General features: G+C 43.8%; 1 protein-coding gene across 1 annotated transcript in view; it reads left to right on the top strand.

Moving 5' to 3' along the window:
* Positions 1 to 11,387, top strand: part of cecr2 (CECR2 histone acetyl-lysine reader) — a gene marked incomplete at its 5' end in the record, with an annotated part of 141,413 nt that extends 130,026 nt beyond the window's left edge. Inside the window, 2 exons of the mRNA XM_084335160.1 lie at positions 10,760 to 10,830; positions 11,263 to 11,387. Of these exons, the coding sequence (XP_084191286.1) occupies positions 10,760 to 10,811 (52 nt within the window). The 3' untranslated portion in view covers positions 10,812 to 10,830; positions 11,263 to 11,387. The remainder of the gene's footprint in view (positions 1 to 10,759; positions 10,831 to 11,262) is intronic.
* Between the last annotated feature and the right edge of the window lie 1,417 nt (positions 11,388 to 12,804).

Here is a 12,804-nt window from a genome sequence, read left to right as displayed (position 1 = left end):
TTTTCTCCCATTTTCTATATTTTCTCCCATCCCAATTTCGTATCATCCAATTCAACCCTCCCCTGTCACGAACGCTGTTTCTTGCCTCCCACAAGCCGGCTGCAATGTGGACTAAGTCATACATAGCACAAGTCCCCTCCGGTACTTGAGGTAACAGCAGTCGCATCTTTTCACCCGCGCAGCTCGATCTCTCAGTGGCGAGGAGTAACGCGTGGGAGGCTCACGCTGCCCCCGACACTTCCTGATTCTACTGCGCAGGCGCACCAACCGACCTGTAGGAGTCGCTGTCCACAACGCTCGATCCCCACCCATCAGTTTCCCACCCCCTAATACGGCCAATGTGTATTAGTATGAACGACCAGCTAAACTGAAAGCAATGTGGAGCGCTGGGCTCGAACAGGCGAGCCCAGCGTCTCCGCATCCGTGGCGAGCGCCTTGCCCACTACACCACGTAGCCGCCCAACACGTAATTTTCCGGCTGATTTATGAATAGTTTTCAAATAAATGCTAGATTATCGATAGTATATGTGTACTTATGCACACTAGAGAAGCGGGCTGAAAAATCGATTATCCATGCCGTGGTCAGCGCTAACGTTACACACACACACACACACACACACACACACACACACACACACACACACACACACACACGCTGCGATGGCGGAGAAAAAAACATCTGATTAACCCAAGACTGGTCAAATAGAGTCCTTACCTCACATCAGATGTTCTGCAAAAAGATTCATCCAATTCCTGATCGCCATTCCAAATATTGATTGTGTTTATTGATCCAACGTTATAGCACCAAAACACCTAATCGACGCTGCTCCGAGCCTCCCCAGTGAATGTGGTAACAGCTACTGCTTGCCCGAGAAGGGAAACCCCGGGGCCGGAGTTTTTTTCTGATGCACAGTCCCACCCAATCCAATCCAATGATGTGCAATACCATCCGGGAGACGATAGGCGGCAGTATTTGCCCTTTTCGAGCTCAGACCCATTCCCGAGTTTTCTCGGGTCTTGGCACTCAACGCATGGCGAGTTAACCCAACTAATCTTGTGGTTGGCACTGAATGGGTTAATGTCATACTACCATAATGCTTAATGTCATAATACCATAGGGCTGGGCGATATGGCCAAAAACGTTATCGCGATAAAATTATAAAATTATTTTCATATAACTCTATATTGATAATTATCATCGATATACATTTCTGTCAAGTTTAATTAACTTCTTATGCCCGGCGCCGACGGACGGGCTATTAATAGACTCACTTGTTTTGCTGCGGTCACGATGAGACGAGTTGGAGAGCTGTCGCGTGTCGAGCCAACCCTTTGAGAAGCGTTGTGGTCCCGGCTTGAATTCTCCATGAATGTGTCCAAGTCCATAATCCATATAAATCCATTTTGTTATATCCAACTGTTCCAACACAGTCTGAATGAATGTTTTCTCTTGTGATTATGCCGCGTGATTTCAAACCACCAAAACTGAATGTCTTGTCTCGAGTTGATGTCGTCATCAGTCCGCGCACCTTCTTTTAACACTTTGACTGCCACTCACGGCTAATCTCGGGTTTACGATAGTTACGTTGAAAGCCACTCACGAGATTTCTCGGATTTAAAAAAAAAATAAAAAAAAATTGCGATCTGAAATCATATTGCATCACGCGAGCCTACCCTAGCCTACCCAAGGGCCGCCTATCGTCTCCCAGATGGTAAATGGTAAATGGAATGGACTCAATGAAAATGGATGGGGGAAAAAAAATATTCCAGTCCACATTTTCCAGTCCACTGATGCAGCCGGGGTTACCAGAGTTCATTCTGGAGCCTCTGAGCCGCAGGGAATCATGTGTTCTACTGTACACACATTAGATCTATACACTTATCGATTTTTTCGAATGGTGATCAGGAATTGGAATATACCATTTGGATACCATCTGATGTCAGGTAAGGAATCTGTTATCAGTGTTAGGATAATCAGACTCGTTTTCATGAAGATATAAGCTTTTTTCTGATATGTGCTCTATCGGTTTCACTGTAAAATCCATGAGGAAATGAAAACGGCTATTATCAGCGCGCGCCTCGAACGTGCGTGCGGGCACGTATATTATTGATCATCTAGCGTTTATTTGAAAACGATTCATAAATAGGCCGACAAATATCAACGTTCTGGAATATTCCAGTAAAAGGCGATTATCAGAGAATGGGCTGTTTTTCACCTGAAAACGGGCGCTTTTCAAAATGCTCTCAAACGGAAATGAAGCGATAAAAAACCAATCTGCCTTGACAACACTGACTGGAAAATGATTCTTTGATAAGCGACGGGCAGATTAGACACATAGCCATAATTTAAAACATAGATTAGGCGATATTAACGTTAACATTGGCGCCGATGGTGGCATTCAAGCACTAAGTCGTGCGCCCCCTGGTGGCACTGAAAGTGTTAAAGACCCCAGTGCATAGATTATTATATTCCACCAGGGGGCAGCGGCAGCCTACCGCCACTGGATCATAATGAGTGTGCTGAGCCTAATATCCAAACTTGGAAAATCGATATATCGAAACTTTGCGACCACGTTTCATGTTTATTTCGAGGAAATAATTTATCGCGATATTTATCGTTGTCGTTTTATCGCCCAGCCCTATAATACCATAATGCTTAATGTCATAATGCTTAACACATTGGACGCCAAAAACGAGTATACTCGTTGTTGTGCGCCAGAAACGAGTTAACTCGTTTTTGGGATCAATATTAAATTTTTTCGCCATGGCATTCATAATTCATCCAGCCTCCCTCCGGGACTGCAGCTGGACCCTGTGTGATATTGCAATGCCTCAATACCGCCGCCTGGTGGATGTCGGGCGAGTTACACTCTAAGCCAAACCGGAAGTGGCATCGAGCCAAACCGGTGCATCGAGGATATTCCTCCGGCAGTAATATCTTGTAGCGTGGATCTAGATACACCCTCGAGTGCATGGGATCGCTTTCGAAACGCAATAATCAATATGATTTAGGCGTTTATTGCGTCATACAAACGGGAAATGGATCTAGCAGATCGACGTCAAATTATTGGAATATTTTTCCTCCAGTCTCATCGGCGAACGGTAAGAGGAATATAACATTATTTTCAGCCCGATTGTTTATTCATTTCAAGGCAATCCATCTGATCAACGTATCAACCCATAGTAAGAAAAGACGCTACTGACTATCAAGGAATTATAAACACCCCCCCCCCCCCTTTCCTTCACGCATGATGAAGCATAGTGTATACCGATCATAACATTTGAATTTTTTAATATAGCGTGTATAGGAAAGAAACGCCAATCGATAATCTATCATATGCGTCAGGGCCTATAACTCGCATTTTAGGAATTACTGCAGAAAACCTTAAAAACATACTTATATTCTCGACAGTACTAACACGACAATGTATGAATGAAAAAATATAACGTTCCCACATCCGGAACGATAGATACCCGATGTTGAATGGGCCATAGTAATGTCGATATAGCTATAATATTTAAAAAGTTATAGCCCTGCAAAGAAGGTAAACATCTCCATAGGATTACAGCACTGGCAGACTGGGCATAAGGATGGGTACAATGCATGGCGGACAATGTGTTAATGTCATAATGCTTAATGTCATAATACCATAATGCTTAATGTCATAATGCTTAATGCATAAGGATGGGTACAATGCATGGCGGACAATGTGTTAATGTCATAATGCTTAATGTCATAATACCATAATGCTTAATGTCATAATGCTTAATGTCATAATGCACAATGCCACAGTGCTTATGCTTCAGTGCCCAATATATGCACAATGCTTGGACCCCTGCAATGGCCACAAGAGGCTATATTTTAGACTTTTATTTTTTACATGAATTCCTATTGACTCTAGATTTTTATATTTTGTATCTTATTGGCTGTGATGATTATGAAATACAAAAGGGTGATTATTGAAAGGTCCAGTAAAGAGGAGGGAGGTTGTAACTTGTAACTTAATATAAGAGTAACTCATTAATGGAGATGTTGAAATGAATGACTTGTATTTGTTTGTTTCAGTTTTTGTTCTGATCTAGTCGGCATATACCTTTTGCTTCCTTTTTTTCTTTGATAAAATTTTTATTATTAATTACATGAAACAAGACAACACAATAACCACAGTAACAAAAAACATAACTCCACAGGAGAATAACAAACAATAATAATACAGAATAATAAATTATAAAGACAAAAAAGAAAAAGAAACAGTGTCCAACCTATCAAATATAGATGGCTACTTCAATAACAAAAAAGTGGTTGGGGTTGCGGGAAGATAATGCCACATTTGCCCAAACATCATCCCAGTCAAACTCGGGGTCCAACTCCGGGATATCCACACGCCAGATTGTATCCAATGATAAATTTTTATACGTGGATTGAATTAAGAGCGTATAAAAGTCTGAGACAAACCCTCTGGATGTCGTCCTGTCCACTATGAGCCTGAAGAAGGGGTGTGGGTGCAAAGCTTGAGCCCACGGTACGCCATGCGCCCTCAGTGCTGACCTTAGTTGAAGGTAAAGAAAGAAGGACTCGCCGGGAAGATCATAAAATTCTCTTAAGTCCTGAAACGCACGGAGGCCGTTCTTATCATAAATATCCTCCAGAGTATGCACTCCCCTCCTTTGCCATTGAGGAATATTAACCGGCTTGTGCCCAACAAGTAATTGCTGGTTATTAAAAATTGGAGAGTCCAGGTGCCATGGGCATTTAACCCCACACGACCTCTGTACATTACGCCACGTTTGGATCACGTGAGTTATGATCGGTCCATACCTCAGCCGGCATTTTGAAATAGAGACAGTGGAGTACACTACATCCTGCAATCTTAGCGGAGATACCGCCGCCGCTTCTAAGGAGCGCCACGATACAGCCTCTACAGGGTCTAGCCAGCACATCAGAGGTCTCAGTGAAAAGGACCAGAAATAAAGTTTAAAATCAGGGATTGCGAGGCCCCCATCTTGTTTTCTACGTTGAGTAGTAGCCCTTTTGATTCTCGGGCGTTTGTTATTCCAGATAAACTTAGATACCATCGATTGTACCTTGCGCCAGTGGTCTATTGGAGGGGGCAGGGGGAGCATTGAGCTAATAAAATTTATCCTAGGCAGGATGTTCATTTTGATTATGGAAGCCCGGGCTTGTAAGGAGTTAGGAAGGGACGACCACCTGTCTAGATCCTGGCGTATTTTATCATAAGTACCCGTGAAGTTGTACTTAGTAGTTTGGTTCAGCGTGGGGAATATCTCTATGCCCAAGTATTTAAAATGTTCTACTATGGGGATATCAGCTGGTAGTCGTACCGCCTTGGCCAGCTCATTAAGAGGTAGGCAGGCTGATTTGTTCCAGTTAATCTTAAAGCCTGACAATTTACCAAAGTCGTCGATTATCCTCAATAATTTTGTGGCCGACCGGGAGGGGTCGTCCATGAAAATCAGCAGGTCATCCGCATAGAGAGCAATTTTGTGTGGAGTATTATTGACCATTATGGGGACGATGTCCTCCGATTGCCTAATAAATTGGGCCAAAGGTTCGAGGGAAAGCGCGAACAGTCCTGGGCTCAGAGGACAACCCTGTCTAGAAGATCTGGAGACTGGAAAGAGTGTGGAACAGTTTTTGCCTGTCAGTATCATCGCAGACGGCGAGGCATACAGGACTTTAATCATATGAATAAAACTCTTCCCAAGACCCATGACCTCAAGTACCTTCCACAGGTATGACCACTCAAGTCTGTCAAACGCCTTCATGGCATCCAAAGACAGAACTGTGGATGGAGTTGTATTGTCTTTACTGTTATCGATTACATGCAACAGCCTCCTAAGATTATCTGCAGCCAGACGCCCCGGGATAAAACCAGTTTGATCGCAGTGCACCAATACAGACATAAATCTCTGCAGGCGACGGGCCAGCACCTTGGCAAACACTTTTAAATCGGCCCCGAGAAGACTCAAGGGTCTATAGCTACCACAATCATTGGGATCTTTGTCCTTCTTGAGAAGTAAAGAAATCAACGCCATATTGACATCTCTTGAGAACTCCCCTTGTTCTATAGCGTAATTGATCATATCGAGCATCAATGGACCCAGTTGGTCCCAGAAAGCTAAATACACTTTGGGTGGAATACCATCCCAGCCTGGTGCCTTACCCCTCTGCATTTCAACAATCGTCTCCCTCAATTCCACGAGAGTAATCGGTCTCCCCAGTTCCTTGGCCTCTTCCTCAGAAATGTGGGGTATCTCAAGCCCGCCAATGAACGATTCAAATTTAGAGTCATCAAGATTACCCTCTGAGCTATATAACTGTGAGTAAAACTCTTTAAAAGTGTCATTGATCTTTTTCGAATCAGTAGTGACTGCACCCTGGCTCGTCCTGATCGAGGGGATATCCGAGAAATGATCATTTGAGCGTATTTTCATTGCCAATAGATGGCTAGGTCTGGAGCCGTGAAAGTAGTAATTTTGTCTTGTCCTATGTATCAAGAACTCAGACTGTTGTTTAAGTATGGAGTTTATTTCTTTTTTGACTATCTTACGTTGTGTGTTTAGTCGCATATAATGTTTCCAGTCCTTCTAGCTTTTTTGACCGGGATTTTCGCAAATTGGAGGCAAATAGTGTGACATGACCCCTGATAAATCCTTTCAATGCGTTCCACAGGACCCTAGGGTCTTCTACTGTGCCAACGTTGATCTGCAAAAATTCAGCTAGTTTACTCCTGAACTCAGAACAGAAGTCATCGTTCTTTAGCAAGGTTGAATTAAAACGCCATCTGGGAGCTCTTGCAGAGAGCCTGCCAAAGGTTGCCGTAAGGAAAATCCCCTTGTGGTCTGAGAGAGCCAAGGGAACCAATGAGACATCGAAACTATCAAACATATTAGGGGACGCGAATGCATAGTCAATTCGAGAGAAGGTTTTGTGTCTGGCTGACAGGTGAGAGTAATCTTTGAGGGTGGGGTTGGATAAGCGCCAAAGGTCTGTGAGCCCCGTGTCCTGGGCCCACATCCTGAGGGCCTTAGAGGCCCGTTTTTGGTCGCTCGTTTCAGAGGGCCCGGACCTATCCATCTCCGCATCCCAGCACGCATTAAAATCGCCACCCACAATGAGAGCGTATCCATTAAGTTCCAACATATTCTTCGTGATTGTATTATAGAACGCTGAATCAAATGTGTTAGGAGCATACAATGCTATTATAGCCATCTTCCTATGCGAGAACTAAACTTTTGCTATAGTAATCCTTCCCTCCGTGTCCGACCATACGTCCAGGACTTTGATATCAAGGTTACGTCTTGTAACTATGACGACTCCTTTCGTCTTATCATCGGCTGAGGATGAGGAGATAACGTGATATTGCCGATTTGCCAGTCTTGACACATCACCTACCAATAAATGCGTCTCACTAAGGAGAGCAAGGTCAATATTTCTCCTCTTCAATAGCCAATGAACACTGGCACGCTTGTGTGGGGCGTTAAGCCCTCCTGCGTTCCAAATTAAAATATTCAATTTAGCCATGGTCGAGCTTGTCTAAATGCGTAGAGAACATACCAGTGTAGCTAGACTGCTCGAGGCGCTGATCCAGGCGGGCCCAGACGGTCAATCCCAGGAGTACAGAGGAGGAACAATTACACACATATAAGACAACAGCACATAAAACACATAAAAATACCACCCCAGTTACAACCCCCCCACCTTCTACTCTAAACCCTAACCCACCCGTCCTATTATAAGCCCTCCTATACCCACTCTCCAGTCCCCACCCTATGCCCCATCCACTGAGGATGGTCATCTTCCTATCACTTCCCACTAGAGACATGGATCCAATAAGACGCTCCCCACTCCAACCCCCCTCTAGATAAACCCCTGAGTAAACCCCCACTAGTCCAATAAACACAAATAATAATACAAATAAAATTCAATAAAGATATCGGTCGAAGACCACCTGAGCCTTGTCCCCAACATGAGACAACCATAATGGTAAAAATAGCCATTATTAAATAATAACTCCACATCAACCTGCAACCATCTATTTCCGAATCTGCGCTTCAACGTCGCAATGTTATAGCCCAAATGGGTACAGGAAAATTCAAAACAAAATTAAATTAAAGCATCCCAGCCGATAGTCTAAGGCAGGATCGGGTCACAGGTTAATTGTGCAAAATTGTGTGAACAGATGTCAATTAAACAATGACAATAATAAGAAAGGGAAAAAAGCGGGTATGGTCAAAGTGCACCCCTGTAGCAGTCCCTCTGATCAGGCACAACGGCTGAAATGACATAACCTATGTAAGAAAAGAATTAAACACATTAATTAATCCGGGGATGGTAACAGGCAATATCTGACACAACCTGTTATCATCTATTGTTTCAATAAAGATATCGGTCGAAAACCACTGTGAGCCTAGGCCTTAACATGAGATAACTTATAATGGAAAAAATATTAAATATAGTCATTATTATATAACAACTCAACATCAACCCTGCAACCATCTATTTCGGAGTCTGCGCATCAACGACGCAATGTTATAGCACAAATGGACAAAGGAAAAATCCAAAACAAAATTAAATTATAGTATACCAGCCAGTAGTCTAAGGTAGGATCGGTTCCAGGTAAATTGTGCAAACAAATGCCATTTAACAACGGCAATAATAAGAAGGGGAAAAAGGGGTTATGGTCAAAGTGCACATCTGTAACAGTCCCTCTGATCAGGCACAATTAAACACATTCATTAACCCGGGGATGATAATAGGCAATATCTGACAAAACCTGTTATCATATCTTGTTTATATACATATTCAACCGATCTTCTCCTACCGGAGCCCAAAGCTCAAAACAGCATGGATATAAAAATAACAGCATACAAGAATTTAGTTAAGGACCCGATCACCGTTGGATTGTGTGAGCCGATCACACTTATACAGCAACAACAACCAAAGTGCGTCACTATTAACGGGTCTCGAACGACTCCACGCAGGCGATAGACGCAGCCCGCTAGCTAGCCCGAGGCTAGCGCGTGAGCTAGTGATGAATCCGGATAGCACGTTAGAGTCTGTTATGTACATTGTTCAGCTAGCTCGCTAGCTTCCAAAGAGGCGATACACAAGTACGACCATGAGGTCAGCATTAGCAAGTAACAGAAGTCATTGGGAAGTCCCGCTAGTTGGATGGGCAGTGGACAGTTAGAGTGTCTGGGCATGACGGCAAGTATTTGTGAATAGTCGGCCCTATCAATGTATATAGGCCCACACCGCCAAGTCACTCACCCGACATAGATATCAAGCAACAGTCTCGGGTATCCCCTCGAGATATTCCTTCGCTTTAGCCAACGACCAAAATGAACGCAGACCATCGACCTTCTCCAACACAGATAATTTCGCGGGAGCGAATAGCGTGGGCCTCAGGCCTAGTTTCCATAGCCTGGACAGGACCACCTTGTATTCGCCTCTCTGTGCTTGAACCTCCGGCGTAAAGTCTTCGAAAATGGCCACTTTGTGATCGCCAAGCCTCAGATTACCCCTTCTGGTACGAGCCGACCGCATGATAAGTTCTCTCTGCTGAAGCCTGTTCAGCTTGACTATGATGGGCCTCGGCTCTTTGTTCACGCCGGGAGAAAACCTGCCCGCCCTGTAGGCCGACTCACAGACAGGAGGCGAGGGGAGGACGTCAGTTCCTAGTATTTTTTGCAGCAATTCGGGCATGGTCTCAGAGAGACGGCCTTCACCGCTGGCCTCCGGTACTCCAACAATCCTGACGTTGTGGCGTCTATCCCGGGACTGCATCTCCTCCATTGCCGACTGTAGTTTGTTGACTTCAGCCTGCCTAGCCAGCAGGGCGGACTCGAGACCCACCATCTTCTCGCCCTGTAATGATACCTCCGTCGTTAGCATGGCTAGTTCGTTAGCATTAGCCGAGGAGACAGCGTGCATCGACTCCATCTCGTCTATCAGCGGGACTACCGCCAGCCGTATTTCTTCTGATATCTCACGATGGAGGTTGACACAAAAATCCGCCAACACTTTCTTCTGTGCTTCAGCGAAGCGTGTCTCAGAGTCTGCGTGTAGCTTGGTCATGACCAAGAGCACAGCATCGCTAATCTCACAGACACCGGGCGACGATGCGGCCAGGCCCGGTGGTGGTTTGCTGGTTGGGGCGCTCATGGATCTGGTTTCCACCACCGACATCGCAGAAAGTCGAAAAAAGTCGACGACAGTATACTAAACACGACGACCTAGCAAACGGATAAAAAACAAATAAAAATTAAATAAAGACTAATGGGGAGAAACGTATATTCAGCACGGTAGAAGGGAGCTCATGTGAAACACGTCTACTCCATGATCGCTCAGCTCCGCCCCCATACCTTTTGCTTCCTAAAGATACTGGATGTACTATTGAAAATAACTTATTATTCATTAACAGTAATGATTGTGTAAATTATCTTGACTGATCGTCAAGTGATTTTGTTTGCAGATGGTTTTGTGGGAAGACATTTGAACACTGTTTGAAGGTGTACTTGGTTATGGAGGACTAATGATGAAGTGGTTGATATATCGAAAGACTGAATCAAAATTGCGACAGGTTTATTGCAATAAGGGGTAGGACCTGATGAGCACCTTGGTTCTTCATATTCCTTTTCAGACAAGAGACTGTTTTGTTTGTTTATGTCGAAAGTGTCGAAATAAACTAATAATTAATTCCTAGTCTTGTGTCTGTTGGTGCTTGTGTCACAGGCAGCAGATGATGGCAGCTCCTGGTGGTACTGGAGGTAAACCGGGAGTGTGAGAAGCAGTCTGGCTGAAGGGTGAGTGAGGATATAATTTCATACAAGTGGTCGTTAACAGGCCAAGCAATCAGATTAGCCATAGAGGCGTCACAGCTGTCCTGATAAGTCCATGTGAAATAGAATTGCATTGCAATTGTGTAACCCTGTTACACAGCAACATAGACCATTATTCAGTGTTACTACTGTAGTAACTCTGTTACACACCAACATAGACTATTATTCAGTGTTGTTACTACTGTAGTAACCTGTTACACACCAACATAGACCATTATTCAGTGTTACTACTGTAGTAACTCTGTTACACACCAACATAGACTTACCACCTGTGTTCAATAGGTGTCAAAAGGACAATAGATGTATTGTTGTGTATCAATCATAAACATTTCATGAGAATATAAATCTGAACTGGTTGCTTTTATTTTTATTATTGTTTGTTTTTTAATATTTCAGGCCGAGGACTAATTTGACAGAAACCACTGAACAAAGCATCCGTGCATCGTCATCAATCTATGACTGCCTCTAAATAGGACTGTGGCGTCGAGTGGACAAAATGGAGGCTGTCTCTCTTGTTTGGATCCTTCGTCATCAGCCAGCATGGGAAATAACTACTCACGCCAGGATGGATATCACCAGGACTAAACACATCACTCTCTGGGTATTCTGACAGGGACAGAGAGAGAAGGGGGGAAGAATATTTATTGTAGAATCTGTGTAGGATGTAGAGTCTTACACCACTCTTTATATAGCCTGTCGGAACCGGTTTTCATCTCTGAACCACTGGACCTGAACGGCTCACACTGGGCGTCCTGTCTTAGGACCTTGGGCCTGGAAGAACACTGGACTGGACTGCGCTCTCCTCTCCCAGCAATCAGAACCTGTATGAACCCAAGTCATCCGGTTTCCAGTCGCCTAGCGTGGCTTGTTTGTACGTCTTGGTTTTTGTGGACCTGAAGCCAGTTCTTAAAGGAATCTACTGAGGGGACTCGAGAGAATGAGGACTGGTGATGAAGAGGAGTTGAGCTGTTATTATTTTTTTTTATTTTATATAATTCTCTGTTCCAAACACATTTTTTTTTTTTTTTTTTTTTAAACTCAGGTGTAGAAAAGGAGGTACTATTGAGACTCGTCATCCCAACCCTGTCAACTCACAATGCCCTTTGCGGTTGCCTTGGTTTTAATGTTGAATGTATGTATGAATGACTAGATTATATATAGCGAGTACAGCACAGCACACCACAGCCCTGTGTGACCGGGACAGGCGACCTGACGACCTGAAAACAGGCCAGACACTGTCCACCTCCATCCTGGCTAGAATCAACAAACTCTTTGCTTTAGTTCTGGGGGTAAACTTTTTATGCATCTTTCAAAAGCTGCCTTCACTGTTAATGAGAATGTCTTTGAGTTCATAGATGGCAGAGAGAGGGGGGAGGGAGGGGGAGAGAGAGAGAGAAAGAGATAGAGATAGAGTCGTATCTAGATATGCCTCTGCTATGCACTAGGGATGTTATTAGTCTACACATACTGGAATTTAGTGGCCTTGGATAGTTTAATTTTTTTTATAATTTTTTTTGTTGGTGCTTGTTACCATGTATATATGAATATATATTAAGTACAACTCTTCACTGTAGCTGACTGGCTGCTGGTCCCCGAAGAGGGAATTCTAAAGTTCTCCCACAGTGACGTGTCCTCCTGCTGGCTGAGATATGCACATGCACAGAACACTAGAGTTAACTATTTGTATGCTACGCTCTGCCCACAATGTTGATATTGTCATCTTCCATATCAAATCCCAGTGTTGTGTGTGTGTGTGTTTTTTTTTTCTTTTGTATGTTTTGCATTCCACCCACACATGGTTGCCCCACTGAAGCTCCTTACTGGATGTTGTTTCTCCTGTATGTCTGTTAAGTGACATTAGATTCTGTTGGATGGCAACATCTCTGCATGCTTTGTTTTTCCAGTGCTTCCTCTTCCCATTTCAATATATTGAACGTG

Source organism: Notolepis coatsorum (assembly GCF_963971535.1).
Source record: "Notolepis coatsorum genome assembly, chromosome: 18".
Classification (NCBI taxonomy): domain Eukaryota; kingdom Metazoa; phylum Chordata; class Actinopteri; order Aulopiformes; family Paralepididae; genus Notolepis; species Notolepis coatsorum.
The sequence above is the reverse complement of the archived record's forward strand: the minus strand, read 5'-3'. Positions and strand labels throughout refer to the sequence as shown.